Source organism: Mustelus asterias, chromosome 21 (assembly GCF_964213995.1).
Source record: "Mustelus asterias chromosome 21, sMusAst1.hap1.1, whole genome shotgun sequence".
NCBI lineage: Eukaryota > Metazoa > Chordata > Chondrichthyes > Carcharhiniformes > Triakidae > Mustelus > Mustelus asterias.
Genome location: NC_135821.1, coordinates 50,926,968 through 50,949,490, shown reverse-complemented (window position 1 = coordinate 50,949,490; position 22,523 = coordinate 50,926,968). Strand labels below are relative to the sequence as shown.

The following is a 22,523-nucleotide window of genomic DNA, read 5'->3' as shown; positions in this document are numbered from 1 at the left end:
TTGTGATTATTACATTTTTGCCTATCTGGAAATTATTTGTCTTGAGTAAAGCAAAGAACTAAATGTGAAATTAAATTCTGACAACCATTATTCCAAATTTGGGAATCACTGTAGCTAACAGCATTATGAACTTGAGCCAGCAGGGGCTGCTAGGTTATTTTAAAGGCCAATGAGTAATATTACAATTCACTTCATAACGCAGTAGTTACTGAGATCTGCTTCTAAGTTGTGTTAGAGTAATATCTTTAAAGGTAAAGTTGCCATAGTCCCAGATGACCATAGGCACTGACTGGTGGTGATTTAACCTGAACATCACTGCACTCCTGGCAATGGGTAACGTTGAGAAGGCAGGACCCTCATGAATAATCTCAGTCGGTATGGGAATTGAACCCACTCTGTTGGCATCGCTCTGCATTACAAACTAGCTGTCCAGCCAGAGTAATGTCTTTTATACCTTCTGGAAGGTGGATTTGATCTCGGACAAAAATGATGAGAGATGTTTCCACTTAAACTGGCCAAATTACTTTGGTAGGTTTGTTCCAAAGTTGTGCACATAAATTTGACAGGAGTGTTTTTAAAGCCGCCACTGAAGAGAGGTAAAGAGTGGTACAAGAAATTGAATTTCATACCTAACCTCTGATTGAGTAGAGATTTTACAGTGTAACATTTTATTCAGCATTTAATATCCCTTAAGTTGTCAATGTGTTTAATATAACTTCTGTCCTTGAGTGACATGTTGGCAAATGTTGTCCTTTGTGAAACAATGCCTCTTGTACTGACGTGTGATTGTATGATCTTGGAGGTATATTCCAATATTGGCAAGTGAAGCTGAAACTCTTTGCAGGCTGGTGCACACCACTGTAGGTGGACTTATTTTTTGACGCACATATGTAAAATTCTAATAGCTTATTTTGCAGTATACCCATTTTTTAAAGTGATTATTTTCCAGTGTGGATATTTAGTTTGCAATACGTATCTTGGAGGCCCAAAGTGGGCTAAGTTCCCTGTCCAGATTTGTTAATGGTTGAACCTGTTTGATTCATTTAGTGTGATGCATCCAAAATATAGGCAGCTCTAGGCAGTCTTAAATAATTTGCATTGCAATAGATACAAGCTGCAACGATGGACACTCTCGAATGATCAATGACAGATTGCCTTCAGTGCACAAAGTCTGTTTATAACTTAAGGCATGGAACAAGCAGGGTAAGTGTGAGATTGCAGCAGGTCACTTCTCTGGAATGGGAATTGTTCCACACACCAGTTGTGGAGATGGAGAAACCCTGGGATTGAAAGATTACATGCCTGTCTCTGGGAAAGAGAAATTTGTTTACTGCTCTGAATATTGGGTAAAGAATTTCACCTTTCAACTTTCTCATCAGTTTATGTTACCTCACCTTGTAATTTCCTGCCTTTGATCCAGAGAGATCAGCCCCATAAGAGTAGGAACTGGCAGGAATTTGGGGAAAATTAATGAGTTGCAGGAACATTGGGTATCGAGGATAATCTGGGGGAGTGGGATACTTGGGAATCTAGAATGGGGTGGGTAGAGGGAATGGGACCATCAGATGAGACCCGTCATGGTCAGATATAATTAATTCTCCAGGAATGTCTTCAACCATAGATAGATACCTCATTCCACCAGTGTGTCAGGTACCATGATCTGCCAGAAGCCTCCACCTCACCCTACTGTGATTTCAAACATTAACAATTGCAGCAAATGGAAGAGGTGAGCCCTGGACAGGGGTCTGCAGGATATTAATCACCCCTTCTTTGGTTGGGATTTCCTAGGCATTTGAGCCTGACAGTAATCACCTTGTCCTGTGCAGGCCGCCAACCCAGCAGATTCACGGATCAAGTAGTACCCATTTCAAAATTAGGTCTTATTCCATGTAAGGGTGTGAGAAGAAGGAATCTGCAGGAATTGCAGCTAATCAGCTGAATATCTTGCTCATCTGGTTTACTGGCTATACTGACCATTTTGAAATTAAGAATACCTGATGCAAATCACTTGTGTGTCCCTAATTCATTGGTTTCCAACCGGTGTGCCAGTGTGCCCTGAAGTTTTGTAGTTTTCTCTGAATCCCTGCTGTGGGAATGCTAGGTTCAGAGGCCATGGCTGTGCAGACTCTGAGCCTCGACTTTAGAAAGGACATGTTGTGTTTGAGGCACCAGTTCCTGAATCTCAGGTGATTCAGATTGAGGGGATTGTCCAATCAGGAACGAGCGACATCCACAATAATGAGTTCTTATTTCCATCAGTGTGGACCCGGGGGGGGGTATCAATATCGGGGGATGGCAGTGAGCAGGAAGGGAGTCAACCAATGGCAGTACAGCCCTCACAAAAACAGAAAATAAACCTCATTATTATTATGAATTTCACTCACTCCTGCTTGGACACACCCCTCAATCTGAACCATCAGACATTCAGGGAATAGTGCTTTGAAGTTTGGAAAGTCTTACGTGTGCATGTGCGCATGCATGTGGTTACATGCCCTTTCTAAAGTCACGGCTCAGTCTGCACAACCACAGCCTCCAAACTGACCATTCCCACAGCAGGAGTGACACCCCCAGTGCCGTATGAGTGCTAGAGCCATCCAAAATACACTTTTGGGGTCCAAACAGTGGAGGAATAAGGTGACCATATCTCTCCCCGCCACTTAGGTTAACGCAGCCTCTGAACCTACCATTCGTCCTAACTGGGAAGAGGGAATTCTCTTAAACATCACTACTGAAAACAGTCAGAGGTCAGGCCAAACCTGCAGAGAAGGTACGGTTAACATTTCAATCACACTGAATTGTTCCTGCGCAGAAAGAGACCTTTTGGCCCATTTGAGTTAGCACCAGCTCTCCAAACAAACTTTGTGGCATGGTTGAAGTGCCATTCCTCTGCCTTTTCCTTGTACTACTGCACATTGTTTCTATTCAAGTAATCATCAAATGCTCTCTTGATTGCCTCGATTGAACCTGCTTTTCTACTGAGAGTAAAAGAAGACAAGCAGATGCAGCAAAATTGACTATCTACATTTCTTTGCTGGATCTATTTTCTGTCTCCTGATCCAAGAATAAATGGATAAGTTTGTTGTTGGAGGCAATTCCCCCACTCATTCATTCAATCGGTAATGAGACATCTGAACCCCAAGAGAAAAAAGCAAGAAATGTTCAGAGACAGTACAATGAGAGCTATCTGGCCTTCGGATTTTCATGGATAGGAGATACTGTTTGCCTGAATGTCTCATTTTCAGACAGAAGTTGACAAATGCTGCAATGGCACCAAACAAGTTAAAACGCCATTTACAGACAAAACATCCATCTATTGCAAATAAAGACATTCAGTATTTCAACTGTCTTAAAGAACAAAACATGAAGCATGTTTGATAGGGTGTGTGCGGGTATGGGAGAAAGTTTAAGGCAAGTTACCTGATAGTTGAGCTTATAGCAGAATCAAAGAAGCCCCATACCATTACTGACACCTTAATTATGCCTACATGTAAATCAGTGTGATGTTAGGAGCTGATGCTGCATAAGAGGTCGACAAAATTCCACTCTCTGATAATGCAGTTAAATGGTGAATTGAGGACATCAGCTGATATATCGAGGAGATGCTGAGAGAGAAGTTAGTGACCAGTGGGAAGTTTGCTTTGCAGATTGACAAGTCCACCAATATAAGTAGACACTGCCAGGTGCTGGCCAACATTTGGTATATTGATGGGAGACTCCATTCAGAAGAAATTTTATTTTGTAAGGAACTACTGAGTCAGGTGATTGGTGAGAAAATATTTTGGGTAACATACTTGAAGGAAAACAAACTTACCTACATTGTGTTGTAGTGTTTGCATAGAAGGAGCAACCTCCATGATCGGGAAAGTCAGAAGATTTGTCAGAAGGTGAAAAGAGCAAAGTCCTGACAAAACAACCATTGTGTCCCCCACCATGAAGCTCTTGTAGCCAAAACACTACCACCAAAGTTAGAGCAAGTCATGAATTACATTATATCAGTGTCTTTGAAATCTTGTTTGTTCAATATTTTGTGTGACGGTTATCATGGGGAAGATTCTCTCCAGTGCTCATGAGTTCTTGAGAAAATTAACAGTTTTCAACAATGCATGGACTACCTTATGAAGTGTTACTATCTGATCATTACTGGTGGGATAAATTTGCATCTCTTGCAGACATTTTCGGCCATCTGAATGAGCTGAATACTAAAATGCAGGGGAAGAATGAGATGGTCCACAGATAAACTTGACAAAAGGTCCAGTTTTGACCTGAAACCTTGAGACAGCGGCAAGTGGTTCACTTGAATTGTTTCACCTGACATCAGCGGCAGATGCAGCTGTCAAGGTGCACAATCTCATATTCCAGCATCTCAAAATTCTGCAAGAGAAGTTCAAGTGCTACTTCCCCTCTACAGATGTGGAAGACTGGGTATGTGATCGGTTTAGTTCACTTTCTTCCACTTCATCTCAAAAGCTGACATTAAAAGAAAAAGGAGTATGCAGAGCTACTAATGCTCAATGAAGCTGAAGTTTGGAGAGGTGTCTTTGGACGTGCTTTGGCTGACTCGGTGCGACACACGAATATCCTCAGATCTATAGAATCCCTACAGTGCAGAAGGAGGCCATTTGGCACATCATGTCTGCACTGACTCTCTAAAAGATCATCTTTACCCAAGCCCACCTCCCTGTTCTATCCCCTTAACCCAGCACATTTACCATGGCTAATCCCCATAACCTACACATCTTGGGACACTAAGGGGCAATTTGCATGGTCAATCCATCTTTGGATTGTGGGAGGAAACTTGCACATCTTTGGATTGTCAGAGGAAACTGGAGCACCAGGAGGAACTTCATGCAGACACTGGGAGAATGTGCAAACTCCACACAGACTGGTCACCCAAGGCTGGAGTTGAACTTGGGTCCCTGGCATTGAGACAGCAGTGCTAATCAGTGCCGCCATGCCAACTATGCTATTACTGTACTCGTGCTGTTTGTGACAACACACCTCTGTTAGCTAGCATTTTTAACACTGGCACACAAAAAACAACAGGAGGGAGCGCTTGTCAGTGGAGCAAGATTTACGGGTGGCCCTCTCATCAATTCCTCCCTGGATCACAAGGCTCTGCGCATACTGACAGCCTGGGGTTTCCCACGTAAGTTGCTATTTGCTCAACTTTGAATTTTGTTCCGATCCATTGAACTTCAATTGGATGCTGCAAACTCCTCTTGTAAGACTGTAATTATAGTAATGTAAGTAAATGATATTTATGAGCATTTACTTGCTCATAAGTAAGTGATGAGCTTACTTATCACTTACTTAGCGATTCAGCTAGAAAAAAAAGTGGCTGTGCCATGGAATTGTTTGTCTCATTGAAGTGTGCCATGTTGCCGAAAAGATTGGAAATCACCGCTCTAACTTACAGGTTTCAGTGCATTTTAACTGAAGATATATTTGTATTCTAATTTGAAATTTGCATTTAATATCACTAAACTTGTTTAGATATTGCCAGGATTCTCAGTTAATGCAAAACAGTATTAAACTGTTTTATATTAGAAATTATTTGTAGCATATATTGTATGAAATTTTTGTTTACAACAAAACATTTAGTTTTGTGATATATTTTGTAATGTATTTGTATTATTTTTCTCACTTGGTACCTTTTGCCATTTTTACATTGCAGAACAGATATTTCAGAACATCAAGCAAGAATATAGCCGCTTCCAATGGAGGAGACAATTAGAAGGAAGTTTTAATCAAAGTGAGACAAACAGTTCTGCTGAGGGATCATCTCATACTTTGTTACTAAATGCACCAAGCTCACCAGGTATGCAAGATATCTGAAATATGTTTCAGAAATTTGCACCAATATTCTTGCTGGTCACAGTTCAACTAAGTTTTGTAAACTTAAGTTATGTGATTGGACAGATAGGTTTTGGGGATCAGGGCTTCCAAATTGTAGTAAGTTTAAGCAGGAAGATGACAGTACTGTGCACCTTTTCCATTGTCTCATGGCCTTGAATTTGTGGTAGGCCAGTGAAAGTTGACCAATTTTAAACCAGATGATGAAGGCATTGGGTCAGAGAATGGAAAGATACTGTGGTTACAAGAGTAGGTCAGAGGCTAGAAATCCTGTGGCATGTAACTCGCCTCCTGACTCCCAAAGGCCTGACCATCATCTTCGAGGCACAAGTCAGGTGTGTGATGGACCATACTCCACTTGCCTGGATGAGTGCAGCTCCAGCAACACTCAGAGCATCTTCCAAACCCACAATGGCTACCATCTAGAAAGACAAGGGCAGCGGATACTTGAGAGCATCGAGACCTGAAAGTCCTCCTCCAAGCCACTCACCATCCTGATTTGGAAATATGTCACCATTCCTTCACTCTTGCTGGGTGAAAATCCTGGACCCCCCCACCCCTCCCATCAGCACTATAGGTACACCCTATATCTCTGGGACTGCTGCGGTTCAAGAAGGTGGTTCACCACCACCTTCTCATGGGCAACTAGGGAAGGGCAATAAATGCTGGCCGAGCCAGTGATGTCCACATCCCGTAAATGCATTTTTAAAAAAATGTTGACCTTCCTCCTTTGCTATTTCACTAAAAGGATGAAGTTTTCTTGACAGTAAATAGGAAAAGGTTACTTTGGCTGCAGCAGTGTGTGTTGCTGAACAGCTTCTGCAGTCATTTTGTGGTGGTAGAGGTCAAGAAAGGAAAGAATATTTGTAAATCTAATTTTAAAGTCAGCAGAAAGAGAGCATTTTATTAACTGTTTTTCTCTAGTATATACAGTAACATGATTTTGATTTTTGTATATTAATGTAACCCAATATATTTTTAAGAACGTGAAATTAATTGTTTTCATTTCCTGCATATAACAAAACTAGTGCTTATTAGTAGATTTGATTTGTTCATAACATTTGAATTGCTATTTATTGATTCTTTGATCCTTCTGGAGTGTAAGGATCATCTTTCAAATTTTTATTTTCTTACAGTTTAATTGTGTAAATATTTCTGCAAAATCTTTTCAATTTGGGATGGCTTGATATCAGCTGTAATTTATTAGCTCTTAAATCTTATTCCGTTTGCAATTTAATCTTTCTTGATTCCATCTTTCCTGACCATCAGAATAACCTTCAAATGCAGGAATCTATTATGAAGGAAGTAGTAGCAGAACACAAGTCAACATGGTTTTATGAAAGGAAAGTTGTGTTTGACAAATTTGAGGATATAACAAGTAGGATGGACAAAGGAGAATAGAAGATGTAATGTATTTGGCTTCCCAAAAGCAATTTTATCGAGGCAGCACACAAGGTTACTACACAAGATAAAGTTAATGTAATTCGAGGTGATAATATTAGCCTTGATAGTGAACTGGCTAATCAGCAGGAAACAAGATAAATGGATCATTTTTCAGGTTGTAAACTATACCAAGTGAGATGCCAAAGGAATTGGTGTTAAGGCCTCAAATATTTACAGTCTATGTCAACAAAAAAACAAAGTGCATTGTAGCTAAATTTGCTGATGATACAAAAATAGGTGGCAAAGCAAGCTGTGAAGGGGACAGAATCTGCAAAGTTACACAGATAAGTTGTGAGGAAGAACTTAGCAGTTATAGTATGATTTGAGAACATGAGATTATCCACTTTGGTAGTAGAATAGAACAGCACAGTACAGGCCCTTTGGCCCTCCATGTTGTGCCGAGCTTTGTCCCAAACCACAAGCTATCCCACTCCCTATCATTCTGGTGTGCTCCATGTGCCTATCCAATAACTGCTTGAAAGTTCCTAAAGTGTCCAACTCCACTATCACAGCAGGCAGTCCATTCCACACCCCAACCACTCTGAATAAAGAACCTACCTCGGACATCCCTCCTATATCTCCCACCATGAACCTTATAGTTATGCCCCCTAGTAACATCTACATCCACCCAAGGAAATAGTCTCTGAACGTCCACTCTATCTATCCCCCTCATCATCTTATGAACCTCTAAGTCGCCTCTCATCCTCCGCTCTAAAGAGAAAAGCCCTAGCTCCCTCAACCTTTCCTCATAAGACCTACCCTCCAAACCAGGCAGCATCCTGGTAAATCTCCTCTGCACTCTCTCCAATGCTTCCACATCCTTCTTATAGAGAGGTGACCAGAATTGCACACAATATTCCAAATGTGAATAGAAAAACAAAATATTATTTAAATGGGAAGACTAGAATACTGCAGTACAGAGAAACCCGAGTGTCCTCAATCATGAATCACAAAGTTAGCTGGTACAGCAAGTAATTAGGATGGCTAATGGAATGTTGGCCTTTATTGTAAGAGGGAAGAATTATTAAAGTAGGGAAGTCTTGCTGCAACTGTACAGAGCTTGTGTGAAACCACACCTCGAGCACTGTGTAGAATTTTGGTCTCCTTATTTAAGGAGCAGCTATACAGCTTCAATGGGTTGGTCATATAGTTCAGATGTCAGATCCAGGCTGCCAAAGCAGGTCGTCTTTTCCCAGTTCAGTTAGGGCAGACAAAACAAGAGGACAGAAGAAACACTTCAAGGATGTAATTGACATCCAATGCCTAAGAGACTATCGCCTTGGACCGACCCAGATGGTGGCACTTTCTTTGGGTGGACCTCAGCATTTTGAGACCTAATGACAACAAAATGAAGAGGCAAAGCAAGAATGATGAAAAGAACGTGCCATGAGCTGAACTGATGATACATGACCAGACACCCTACATAACAAATGCCATAAAGTCTGCAGATCCTAAATCAGCCTCATCAATCATCTTTGGCCTCCTGGAAGGCTATCATTCTCGCTAGTGAGGCATAGCCAATTACTTGTGTTGGAAGCAGTTCAGGGAAGTTTCACTCGGCTGATTCTTTGGATGGAGGGGTTGTCTTATGAAAAAAGGTTTCACCTATGCTCACTGGAGTTTAGAGGTGATTTTATTGAAACAGAGGCCCGGGTTCAATTCAATTAGGTGACTGTGGAGTTTGCACATTCTCCCCGTGTCTGCATGGGTTTCCTTCCACAGTCTAAAGATGTGCAGGTTAGGTGGATTGGCTGTGTTAAAATGTTCCTTCGTGTCCTGAGACATGTAGGTTAGGAGGGTTAGCGGGGTAAATATGTGGGGCTATGGGTATCAGGCCTGGGTGGGGATACTGCTGTCGGAAAGTTGATGCAGACTTGCTGGGCTGAATGGCCTCCTTCAGTGCTGTAGGGATTCTATGATTCTAAGTAACATACAAGATTCTGAAGGGGCTTAACTAGGTAGATGCTGAGAGGAGGGTAGAAATGGGGGGTATAGTTTAGAATAGGGGTGTCCAATTTAAGGCTGAAATGAGGAGGAATTTCTCTTGAGGCTTCTTAATCTTTGGAATTCTCTAGCCCAGGGAGCAATGGAGGCTAGGAAATTGAATATGTTCAAGGCTGAGTGATAGATTTTTGATCTTCAAGGGTTGTTGGGGGGCAGGCAGAAAAATGGAATTCGGACCACATTCAGATGAGCCATGATACTGAAAGATTGGGCAGGCTCGAGTGGCCAAATGCCTTACTCCTGCCCCTGTATCCTGTGTCTTCTCTGTTTGTGCATTGGCAAACTCCACTGAAGTGCTTGGTACAATCTCAACCAAACTTGATGGGAAGATCCCTTGGACCAAGCAACATGTTGTAGGGGAGTTGACATTTAATTACTCCCACTAAAGCAGTTTTGCGCTTTAGCTGAGGATTCTGTGACCCTGCCTGCACTGTCTCTGCTGACACTGTAACCCTGATGTGCTTTAGATAATCTTAACCATACATTCCAAGAATGTGACAAATTTACATCATAAATTCCTCAACTTCCTTATTTCATTTGTTGCTCTCATTTTTATTTGTTTCATGCAAGTTACATTCTGAAACATAACTCACTACTTGGTAAGAAAAAACAACAGGTGGTACGCAGAGTCAGGGAAGATGAAGAGGTTAGAGCAAAAAAGCTGACAAAGCGACAGGCAGCAATTAAAGAAAGGGAAGATGAAGATACTAGAGTACGAAGGTAAATGTTGATGGAGCAACAGAATGCAAGAAGAACCAGTGCTGCAAGTAAAAAAACCAAGGCTCTTTAAGGAAGTTTTCATACTTGAGTCAGACCAGAATATGATATTGGCGATAGGCAGCAGTATAGAATCATAGAACCCTACAGTGCAGAAAGAGGCCATTCAGCCCATCGAGTCTGCACCAACCACAATCCCACCCAGGCCCTACCCCCATATCCCTACATATTTTATCCACTAATCCCTCTAACCTACGCACCTCAGGAAACTAAGGGGCAATTTTATCATGGCCAATCAACCTAACCCGCACATCTTTGGACTGTGGGAGGAAACTGGATCACCTGGAGGAAACCCACGCAGACACGAGGAGAATGTGCAAACTCCACACAGACAGTGACCCGAGCCAGGCATCGAACCCAGGTCCCTGGAGCTGTGAAGCAGCAGTGCTAACCACTGCTACCGTATCTGAATATTGTGGTGCAACAAAATGGAGAAAAAAGACCCATGTTGAACAAGTGCAGAAGTAGTGATTGCCATCTTTATGAGGATCGTCATTTGACCCAGTGATTGTTATTTTGGAAACAACTAAATGAAAACACTTGTTGAAAAATGTCTGAATATAACAGGATTACCATGAAATCTCTTTATTTTGGTTCAAGGAGGAAGAACTTTAATCATGGTCTAACTTGAATTTAATGTTTCAACAAACATTGAAAATATGGACAATGACATTGAAAATGTAGCGAATGATATTACAGATGTTGCCTTTGACAATTATGAAAACAAAGACATATATCTCTCATGGTAAATTACAAAATCCCTTTATTGTAGCAATGTTCCCGTCCCGTGCCTACAATCTTTGAAAATAAGTGAGCAAATGATTCTCTTTTGAGTTGTAGCTGTGGCAATTTGAAGCACGGATTTGCAAGGTAGAAAATGTGCCTTGATATTTAACCATTGTAAATTGGAATCTTCCCTACTTCTAAAAGTAGAGTCCATTGCCATCTGCTTTGCATACTGCAAATTCATCCCGTCAATATGGAAGCAGCTGCATCTGACAGTTGGTACCACTGACTTTGATACAGCAAAACCATGTTGAGAACGCATTCTCCATTGTACGTGCCAGCAGACATTGTTTAACCCGCTATTGATAAAGTCCTGGTTGCTGACTAAGGTGAAATAGTTGAGTTGTACAGGCTCTGCTAATAAAAACATAAGAACTGGGAGCAGGAGTAGGCCATCTGGCCCTTCGAGCCTGCTCCGCCATTCAATAAGATCATGGCTGATTTTTTTGTGGACTCAGTTCCACTTACCCGCCCGCTCACCATAACCATTAATTCCTTTACTGTTCAAAAATTTATCTATCCTTGCCTTAAAAACATTCAATGAGGTAGCCTCAACTGCTTCACTGGGCAGGGAATTCCACAGATTCACAACCCTTTGTGTGAAGAAGTTCCTCCTCAACTCAGTCCTAAATCTGCTCCCCCTTATTTTGAGGCTATGCCCCCTAGTTCTAGTTTCACCCGCCAGTGGAAACAACTTCCCTGCTTCTATCTTATCTATTCCCTTCATAATATGTTTCTATAAGATCTTCCCTAATTCTTCTGAATTCCACTGAGTATGGTCCCAGTCTACTCTGTCTCTCTTCATAAGCCAACCCTCTCAACTCCGGAATCAACCTAGTGAATCTCCTCTGCACCCCCTCCAGTGCCAGCATATTCTTTTTCAAGTAAGGAGTCCAAAACTGTACACAGTTTTCCAGGTGTGGCCTCACCAGCACCTTATACAGCTGCAACATAACCTTGCTGTTTTTAAACTCCATCCCTCTAGCAATGAAGGACAAAATTCCATTTGCCGCCTTAATTACCTGCTGCACCTGCAAACCAACTCCTTGTGATTCTTGCACAAGGGCACCCAGGTCTCTCTGCACAGCAGCATGCTGCAATTTTTTACCATTTTAAATAATAGTCCATTTTGCTATTATTCCTACCAAAATGTATGACTTCACATTTACCAACATTGTACTCCATCTGCCAGATCCTTGCCCACTCACTTAGTCTATCTATATCCCTTTGCAGACTTTCAGCATCCTCTGCACACTTTGTTCTGCCACCCATTTAGTGTCATCTGCGAATTTTGACACACTACACTTGGTCCCCAACTCCAAATCATCTATGTAAATCGTAAACAATTGCGGTCCCAACACTGATCCCCGAGGCACACCACTAGTCACTGATCGCCAACCAGAAAAACATCCATTTACCCCCAATCTTTGCTTTCTGTTAGTTAACCAATCCTCTATCCATACTAATACATTACCTGTAACACCGTGCACTTTTATCTTATGTAGCAGTCTTTGGTACAGCATCTTGTCAAATGCCTTCTGGAAATCCAGATACACCACATCCACAGGTTCCCCATTGTCTGCTGCACATGTAATGTTCTCAAAGAATTCCACCAAATTAGTCAAACATGACCTTCCCTTTATGAACCCATGCTGCGTCTTACCAATGGGACAATTTATATCCAGATGTCTCACTATTTCTTCCTTGATGATAGATTCAAGAATTTTCCCTACTACAGAAGTTAAGCTAACCGGCCTATAGTTACCTGCCTTTTGGCTACCTCCTTTTTTAAAAAAGTGACGTCACATTTGCTGTTTTCCAATCTGCGGGAACTACCGCAGAGTCCAGCGAATTTTGGTAAATTGCCACAAGTCCATTTGCTATTTCTCCCGCCATCTCTTTTAGTACCCTGGGATGCATTCCATCAGGACCAGGAGACTTGTCTACCTTTAGCCCCTTTAACTTGCCCAACACTAACTCTTTCGTGATAGTTTCTGGGTCCTCGCCTGCCATAGCCGTCTTGTCATCAATTTTTGGCATGTTATTTGTGTCTTCCACTGTGAAGACCGACACAAAATACCTGTTCAATGCCTCAGCCATTTTCTCATTTCCAGTTATTACATCCCCCTTCTCATCCTCTAAAGGAACAATGTTTACTTCAGCCACGTTTTTTCATTTTATGCATTTGTAGAAACATTTGCTATCTGCTTTTATATTCTGAGCTAGTTTACTCTCATAATCCATCTTTCTTCGCTTTATAGTTTTTTTTTAGCTTTTTTCATGGCTTTCTGCTGACCTTTAAAGATTTCCCAATTCTCTAGGAAGGGGCCAATGGAAAAAGTGGGTCTGCTGTGCAGAAGGAGGCATGAGAACTGTAGCTAAGGGATAAACTTTATTTTATTCATTAGTAGGATATGGATTTTCACAATAACTTCATTGCAGTGTTAATGTAAGCCTACTTGTGACACTAATAAATAAACTTTAAAACTTTACAGGCTGGCCAGCATTTATTGCCCATTCCTAGTTGCCCTTGTTCAGAGGGCAGTTGAGAGTCAACCACATCACAGGTTTCAATGGAAACCTTGACTTGCTAATGCTCCTGTGGTGTTTTATTTGTTTACTTTGAAAAATTGTATGTTTTTTTTCCAGCACAAAGCTGCTCTGATTAACAAGAATAAACACGATGAAACAAGTTGGAAATTTTTGTCTTACTAAGCAACCAGGAAAGAATGAGGAAGTTCATACTGAAAGGCCTAGAACCTGCAGGCTTTTCAAAAAGGAGAAATAATTCCACTTCATGTGCCCCTTTTTTTTTCCAGTCTCTTTCCTTTTCGGCCTCTGCTTCTCTGTCATTATGTGGAGATGCTGCCGTTGGACTAGGGTGGGCACAGTAAGGAGTCTCACAGCACCAGGTTAAAGTCCGACAGGTTTATTTGGTAGCACGAGCTTTTGGAGTGCTGTCCCTTCATCAGGCGAGTGGAGGATTGGGTTCACAAGGGCATATATCGACACAAACTCTGTTGCAAGATAATGGTTGGAACGCGAGTCTTAACCGGTAATCAAGTCTTTACGGTACAGACAATGCGAGTGGGGAGAGGGTTAAGTACAGGTTAAAGAGGTGTGAATTGTCTCAAGTCAGGACAGCTAGTGAGATTTTGCAGGTCCAGCGAAGTTACAGATGGGGGTTACAGATAGTGTGCCATGAACCCAAGATCCCAGTTGAGGCCGTCCTCGTGTGCGAAACTTGGCTATCAGTTTCTGCTTGGCGATTATGCGTTGTGTGTCTTGAAGGCCGCCTTGGAGAACACTTACCTGAAGATCAGAGGCTGAATGCCCTTGACTGCTGAAGCGTTCCCCGACAGGAAGGGAACACTCCTGCCTGGTGACTGTCGAGTGGTGTCCATTCATCTGTTGTCGTAGCTTTTGCATGGTCTCGCCAATGTACCATGCCTCAGGACATCTTTTCCTGCAGCGTATCAGGTAGACAATGTTGGCCGAGTTGCAAAAGTATGTACCGTGTACCTGATGGATGGTGTTCTCACGTGAGATGATGGCATCCGAGTCAATGATCTGGCACATCTTGCAACATCGGCCAGTGATGTAGACAACGTTCTACACCTGAGGACGGCCTCAACCGGGATCTTGGGTTCATGTCACACTATTTGTAACTCCTGCGACTTGCCTGGGCTTGCAAAATCTCACTAACTGTCCTGGCTTGAGACAATTCACACCTCTTTAACCTGTACTTAATCCCTCTCCACTCGCATTGTCTGTATCTGTTAAGACTTGCATTCCACCCATTATCTTGTAATTGAGTTTGTCTATATATGCCCTGTTTGTGAACCAAATCCTCCACTCGCCTGATAAAAGGGCAGCGCTTTGAAAGTTCGTGCTACCAGCTCGCCCTGTCTTGTCAGCCTGGATCTGAGGTGTCTCAACTTGTTGAGACTCTGAATTGGATTTGATTTGATTGAATTGGAAAAGTATTAAAAAAAAAAAAAATCTGGTTGAACTTTAACCTCGTGTTGTGAGACTTCTTACTCTGTCATTATGACTTGTTATTTGTGTAATAAGACTAACATGTTCCATTTAATTATCTGAAAGCTTGCTCATTTTATACGATTCTTTAAGAATTGCCCATGGGTTAAGGATTATGTAGCTATTTTAAATATTTTTGTGGTAATTTCTGGCGATCAGGGTATCTGTACAGGTCAGTTTTAACAAAGCATGCTATATTGAAGGTCTGTCAAGGACCACATTATTATATTTATCAGAATCATAAGGCCAGTGAGTGAAAAACATATTACTTGGTGGGACTGTATTTATGTATCCGGAACTGAGATTCTTTTTTTTTTAAATATAGGGACGTTATCTAAGAAAGATCAGCCTTTGTTCACATTACGACAGGTTGGAATAATCTGTGAGCGTCTGCTCAAAGACCATGAAAGCAAGATCCGGGAGGAATATGAACAAGTTTTAAACACAAAGCTTGCAGGTATGAGCATCACAAAAATCATTCATTATGCGGGGAGCTGGAAAGATGCACCGTGTTGTGGAGGGTGAGATTAATGGGCCAAATATAATAGTGAATAAAGTTTCAGCTTGTGAACTACAGTGACCATCTTTAATAGCAGTCCACATACACAGGTTTACAGATAACCTGTTGATGCATTTTGCTAAAGTAGTATCTAAAACAACAAGGCTGAAATATGTGGATGATATTACAACTGGATATAGGCAGTCTCGTCAGTGAATGAAACCACTTCCAATTTTAAAAATATTTTGAACTGTAAGATTGAAAATAACACTCTTCTTATAACCCTCCAATTTAATTCAAGGTTATGAATGAATTTTAGTCCAAGGTATTTTCTCTCCCACCACCCTTAACCTGTAATATACAGTATTGCAATTGAATATGAATTTTCAGTCTCCAAAATATCTCTAGTCTTGTAGATCAACCATTGTACTGCTACAGGTTGATAGATTATATTATAAATCATTGCTTTTTCACATTTTAGGTCTGGGCGCCACCTAAAATTTGAGCTTTGCAAGTCTTCTCAGCTGCAGATGAGCAAAATTGCCTTTTTCCTTCTGTCTTTTTCTTTCCTCACCTTTTACGCATCCTGTTAGCCAGTGACAATTCCATCCTCCCCCCGCGCCCCCCCCCCCCCCCCCCACCTCTAATTCAGGCAGCAGTCATTCTACTTTGTCTAGAGACTGGACCACGGGGTGCTTTTAGCAAGAAGGATAGAAATTGGTTAAAAGCTAAATGGAGAAATTGTCTTTGTCCATGATGCACTATGCAGCCTGTAGGAGTGACCTTAAACTGCCCAAGCTGTTCATTACTTAGTCTTTCTAGAAAAAAGGCAATTATAATATGCATAGCTGAGGAGAGGTGCTTGAAGTGATTGACTCTGATACTAAACAATTGGGTTGAACCACCACGGCATCATTCATACTCTAAACAAAGGAAAACTCTGGTCCTCCTAACCATACTTGTCCGTTTTTAAAGAATTACTGCTAAACATGAACTGACATCTTGAGGACAAACACTTTGAGCCGTATGAATAATTTTAGCCTGATATACATGGGTATGATGCATGTCAAAGTAACAGTGAAAAGTTAATCTTTGTGTAGGTACAAAAATTGGTGCAGTAGAATATTTCATAAGCATTGCCTTGAATAAAGGTGTGTTTCTAATTTAATTTTAATAATAACATGGACATGTGCAAAGCACACTTTGTAACAATCTCAAGTAAATTGAATCCAAGCATTTTTTCCTTTTGAACCAAATGTTTTAAATTGAATACTCTTCTTTTTCAGAACAATATGATGCTTTTGTGAAATTCACACACGACCAGATTATGAGACGATATGGAGAACGACCTGCTAGTTGTAAGTGTAGACGCCTCATAGGCTACAGAATTCTTAACTGAATTGGAGCTTTTTTTTTGGAGAGGCAAACTTGCATCTATATCATTTTTGCCTGTCAGACCCTAAATATGAAGATTCTGCATATCAGATTTACATAATTTGACTTGACCATTATGAATCCAGGTTTGCTTTAGCTTTTCCTAATTGTTTGAAAGGTTAAGAAATTTAATATATTTATCTTTATTAGCAATATAAACTGCTTACCAGCTCTTGGAAACATCTGTACAACATTTAGTCTGCTTACATTGCCAATGGTTTGTACAGCAGCAAGATTTAATTCAATCAAAGATGTGCAATTTTTTTTAAACCACTGCAGTCTATGTGGAAAGGGTACTCCTACAATGCTGCCAGGTAGGGAGTTCATGACTTTGGCATAGGATGAGGAGAATACAATACACCATCAGGATGGTGTGCAAATTGGAATCTTTTGAGTTGATTCAGATCATTTTTATGCGCACTGTCCTTGCTCTTGAGGATGAGTGAGGCTTGATGGGAGCAGCCAAAGAAGTTTTGGCATGCTGCTGCAATGCATAGTTTAGATGGTGCACATTACTACAGCTTGCTGGGTGGTGGATGTTTAGACTAGAGATTGAGTGCTGGTCAGTCAGACTACTTTGTCCTTGATGGTCTTGAGTTGCTTGTGTATTTTGCATCTGCACTGGCAAGTGGAGAATATTTCAACAAGCTGTTAACTTGTCTTGAAAGTAGTGGAGAGGCTTTGAGTCAGATGAGCAACTTACTACAGAATATCCAGCTTCTGACCTTCTCCAGTAGTTGTAGCATTTAAAAGACTATTGGTGTTAAATTTCTGATGAATATTCCCCCTTGAATTTTGATAATGTTATTGAACATTTTGGAATGTAGTTAATATTTTCTTGTTGGAACTGATCGTTATCTAGCACTTGTGTGGTGTGAATGTTGGTTGCCATTTAACAGCCCAGACCTGGATGGTGTTCAGGTCTTTTGACATTTAGGTATACATTGCTTCATTATCTAAGGATGATTGAATGGAGCTCAGCATTGCAAATATCTGCAGTCAAATTTCTGAGCTTTTTGAAAGGTAAGTCATTGAAGCAGGTGGGGATATTTGGGCCAGGGACACTTAATTGAACTCTTGTATTGATCTCCTCAGGCTGAGATTGATCTCCAACAACCACAGCTGTCTTGCTTTATCCCAGTTTATGACCCCAGCAATTGGAGAATTTTTTTTTCCAAATCATGTAATGTTTTTACCAGCATTCCTTGGCACCATGTTCTGACCGATGCTGCCTTGATGTCGTGTGCGGGCTGTCATTTTCATCTTGCCTCTCGAATTCAGTTTGTTTCTGTGTTAGAGCCGGGAATAGAGCAGAGTGATCTTGGCAGAACTGAGCATCGGTTAACAGATGATTGCTGAGCAAGTGCTGCTTGACAGTAGCATTGATGACAAGTTGTAATTCTTGGAAACAGGCTGATGGGGCAGTAATTGGGCTAGGTTGGATTTGTACTTTTTCTACACTGGCATACCTTGACAGTTTCCTACGTTATTAGGTAGATGACGTGCTATTAGGTTTGGAATAGCATACCTGAGGCATCAGAAGTTAGAACACAGCTCTATATTCAAAGTAAATGAAAGCTGCACATTATACAGAGCCAAGCAAAACCACAATTGATGCATTGGTCAAATTCTGCAATTTTGCCACAAATAATTTGGCCCCCAAATAATAACTTTGAGGTGGGTCGGGCTATAAACAAGCAAATAATGGATGCATGCAAAAACGGAACAGCAATAATCATGGGGAATTTTAACCTGCATATTGATTGGTTGACTCAAGTCGGACGCGGTGGACGTGAGGAAGAGTTCTTAGAATGCTGTCGCGATAGTTTCCTCGAACAGTATGTTACAGAACCTACAAGGGAGCGAGTTATCTTGGATCTGGTCCTGTGTAATGAGACAGGTAAAATTAATGATCTTCTTGTGAGGGATCCTCTTGGAATGAGTGATCACAATATGGTTGAATTTCTAACACAAATGGAGGGTGAGAAAGTAGGGTCCCAAACCATTGCCCTGTGCTTGAACAGAGGGGAGTACAATAGGATGAGGGCAGAATTGGCTAATGTAGACTGGGAGCGCAGACTAGTTGGTAGGACAGCAGAGCAACAGTGGCAGATTTTTAAGGAGATTTTTCTCAGTACTCAGCAAAAATATATTCCTGTGAAAAAGAAGGAATGTAAGAAAAGGGATAACCAGCCGTGGATAACTAAGGAAATAAAGGAGAGTATTAAATTAAAATCCGATGGGTACAGAGTGGCCAAAACTAGTGGGGAATTAGAAGATTGGGAAAGCTTTAAAAAACAACAAAGAACTACTAAGAAAGCGATAAAGGAAAGATAGATTATTAAACTAAACTAGCACAAAATATAAAAACTGATGGTAAAAGTTTTTACAAATATATAAAAAGGAAAAGAGTAGCTAAAGTAAATGTTGGACCCTTAGAAGACGAGAAGGGGGATTTAATAATGGGGAATGAGGAAATGGCCGAGGCCTTAAAGAAGTTTTTGTGTCGGTCTTCACGGTAGAGGACACAAATAGCTTACTGAAAATTGACGGTCGTGGGACTGTAGGGGATGAGGTCCTTAAAACGATTACTATTACTAAAGAGGTAGTGCTTGGTAGGCTAATGGGACTAAAGGTAGACAAGTCCCCGGGCCCGGATGGAATACATCCCAGGGTACTGAAAGAAATGGCAGAAGTAATAGCAGATGCGTTGGTTGTAATTTATCAAAATTCGCTGGACTCTGGGGAAGTGCCGGCTGATTGGAAAGCAGCTAATGTGACGCCACTGTTTAAAAAAGGAGGTAGACAAAAGGCGGGTAACTACAAGCCGGTTAGCTTAACATCCGTAGTTGGGAAATTGCTGGAATCCATCATTAAAGAAGAAATAGCAGGACACCTGGAAAAAATGGTTCGATCAAGCAGACGCAGTATGGATTCATGAAGGGAAAGTCGTGTTTGACGAATTTACTGGATTTTTATGAAGATGTAACGAGTGCAGTTGACAGAGGGGAACCGGTGGATGTGGTGTTTTTAGATTTCCAGAAGGCGTTCGATAAGGTGCCTCACAAAAGGTTGCTGCAGAAGATTAAGGTACACAGAGTGGGGGGTAAAGTGTTAGCGTGGATTGAGGATTGGCTATCTACCAGGAAGCAGAGAGTTGGAATAAATGGGTGCTTTTCTGGTTGGCAGTTTGTGACTAGTGGCGTGCCGCAGGGATCAGTGCTGGGGCCTCAACTGTTTACCATATACATAGACGATCTGGAGGAGGGGACAGAGTGTAGGGTAACAAAGTTTGCGGGTGACACAAAGATGAGTGGGAAAGCGAATTGCGTGGAGGATGCGGAAAGTCTGCAGAGAGATTTGGATAGGCTAAGTGAGTGGGCGAGGATCTGGCAGATGGAGTATAATGTTGACAAGTGTGAGGTTATCCACTTTGGAAGGAATAATAGTAAAATGGACTATTATTTAAATGGTGAAAAATTACAACATGCTACTGTGCAGAGGGACCTGGGGGTCCTTGTGCATGAATCGCAAAAACTCAGTTTGCAGGTGCAGCAGGTGATCAAGGCGGCAAATGGAATGTTGGCCTTTATCGCGAAGGGGATGGAGTATAAAAGGAGGGAGGTCTTGCTGCAATTGTACAAGGTACTGGTGAGGCCGCAACTAGAGTACTGTGAGCAATTTTGGTCCCTTTATTTGCGGGAGGATATATTGGCCTTGGAGGGAGTACAGAGAAGGTTCACCAGGTTGATACCGGAAATGAGGGGGTTAGCTTATGAGGAGAGATTGAGTAGATTGTGCCTGTACTTGTTGGAGTTTAGAAGGCTGAGGGGAGATCTTATAGAGACATATAAGATAATGAAGGGGCTAGACAGGGTAGAGGCAGAGAGATTCTTTCCACTTAGAAAGGAAACAAGAACTAGAGGACACAGCCTCAAAATAAGGGGGAGTCAGTTTAGAACAGAGTTGAGGAGGAACTACTTCTCTCAGAGGGTAGTGAATTTCTGGAATTCTCTGCCCATTGAAGCAGTGGAGGCTACCTCGTTAAATATGTTTAAGTCACAGGTAGATCAATAAGGGAATTAAGGGTTATGGGGAGCAGGCGGGTAAGTGGAACTAAACCACTATCAGATCAGCCATGGTCTTATTGAATGGCGGGATAGGCTCGAGGGGCTAGATGGCCTACTGCTGCTCCTATTTCTTATGTTCTTATGTTTACTTTGAATGTAGAGCTGTGTTGTAAATTCACCAAGTTGGCACCTCATTATCGAGTGTGTCTGATGCCACAGGTACACTATTCCAAACCTTTCAATGTGGAGAAAATGGTGGGCTACAAGATTGCAGTGGTATATAATTATGCTGCTGATGGCCCAAGTGTTGATCTTTTCTACTTAGCATGGTGATAGTGCCACATGACACAATGGAGGGTATCCTTAGTATGAAGACTGTTCTGAACTATGCAATGCTAATTTGTACCAATGTGGTCATGCAAAGATGCATCTATGATCAGTAGGTTATTGAGGTTAAGGTAAAATGGGTTATTTCCTTGTTGATTTTTTTCATCACTTATTGCAAGTCCAGTTTTGAGAGCTACAGTCCTTGAGAGCTCAGCCAGAGGTGTTGCTACAAACTTGTCTTGGTGATGCGCTCCAGATAGGGGACTTAATTGTTCATTTTGTTCCTTTTTGATGACCTAAGAGCTTCCTTCAAGTGTTGTTTAACATGGAATTCAAATTTAATGTTGAGTACTTGCTGTATTGCATATCAGTCTGCTCTCTGTGTCATAACAAAAAAATGCAGAGGTACTGAAGGTGCAAAAAGATTTGCACAGATAATACCAGAACTGAATAGTTAAATATTTTCAAGAACTGTTAAGCATCTGCCATCACTAGTTCGTTTGGCGCATTATACAATTTTAAAGACCAGTTTCCACAATTAAAGTTTTTATTCCCCTAAAGACTGTAAAATGGTTTGTAATTAAATTGTTGACTGTATACACATTAGGAACCTTGACCTTGTAGTGCATGGGGTTTTATGTTCTTTTTCTAGGCCGCATGAGTCAGCATAATTTTGTTGTATATAACTCAATTATGTGATTTTTAAAAACAGAAAATACTCAACAAGCCAAGCAGCATTGGTGTGAAGAAGTAAGAATTTTTCATTTCTGACTTTCAGAGCTGGTTTTAAGCAAGTACAGGGGCAGTGAAATAGGGCTGGGGGGCATGGGGGAGAGTGAAAAAAAGGAAAGGTCCATGATGGGTTTGAAGATAGGAGAGATTAAATAGCAAAAGTAGTAAAGGAACAAAAAATGGGCTGAGGAGATGCAATTGAAAATAGAAGAACAGTCCTATTTTCTGTTTCACGTTTTCAACATCTGCAGTATTTTGCTTCTGTTTCTAATATTTTGTGTGTATTTCTAGTATTTTGTATGTATAACCTTAAATGTTTAGCAAAAATTCCTAGATTTTGACTTTGCTTGTTTTTTGTATAATGTACATAAATCAGCAACGATGTATGTTATTTGCATCATGTCTAGGAATTAATTTGGAATTGTTCAAAGAACTTTTGAACCAAGCAGTAGCAAAATTCCAGTTTGTTGAAAAGAAAATCACTGTTTACTTGTAACACGAATAGGTCACAAATTAATACATGCCATATAACTGCAGCCAAATAGTAATGTGTTCATTTT

At 41.1% G+C, this 22,523-nt stretch overlaps 1 protein-coding gene across 1 annotated transcript in view; it reads left to right on the top strand.

Annotated features, from left to right (window-relative positions):
• Window positions 1-22,523, top strand: part of akirin1 (akirin 1) — a 39,170-nt gene that overhangs the window by 11,779 nt on the left and 4,868 nt on the right. Inside the window, exons 2-4 of the mRNA XM_078237822.1 lie at window positions 5,675-5,818; window positions 15,227-15,358; window positions 16,687-16,758. Of these exons, the coding sequence (XP_078093948.1) occupies window positions 5,675-5,818; window positions 15,227-15,358; window positions 16,687-16,758 (348 nt within the window). The remainder of the gene's footprint in view (window positions 1-5,674; window positions 5,819-15,226; window positions 15,359-16,686; window positions 16,759-22,523) is intronic.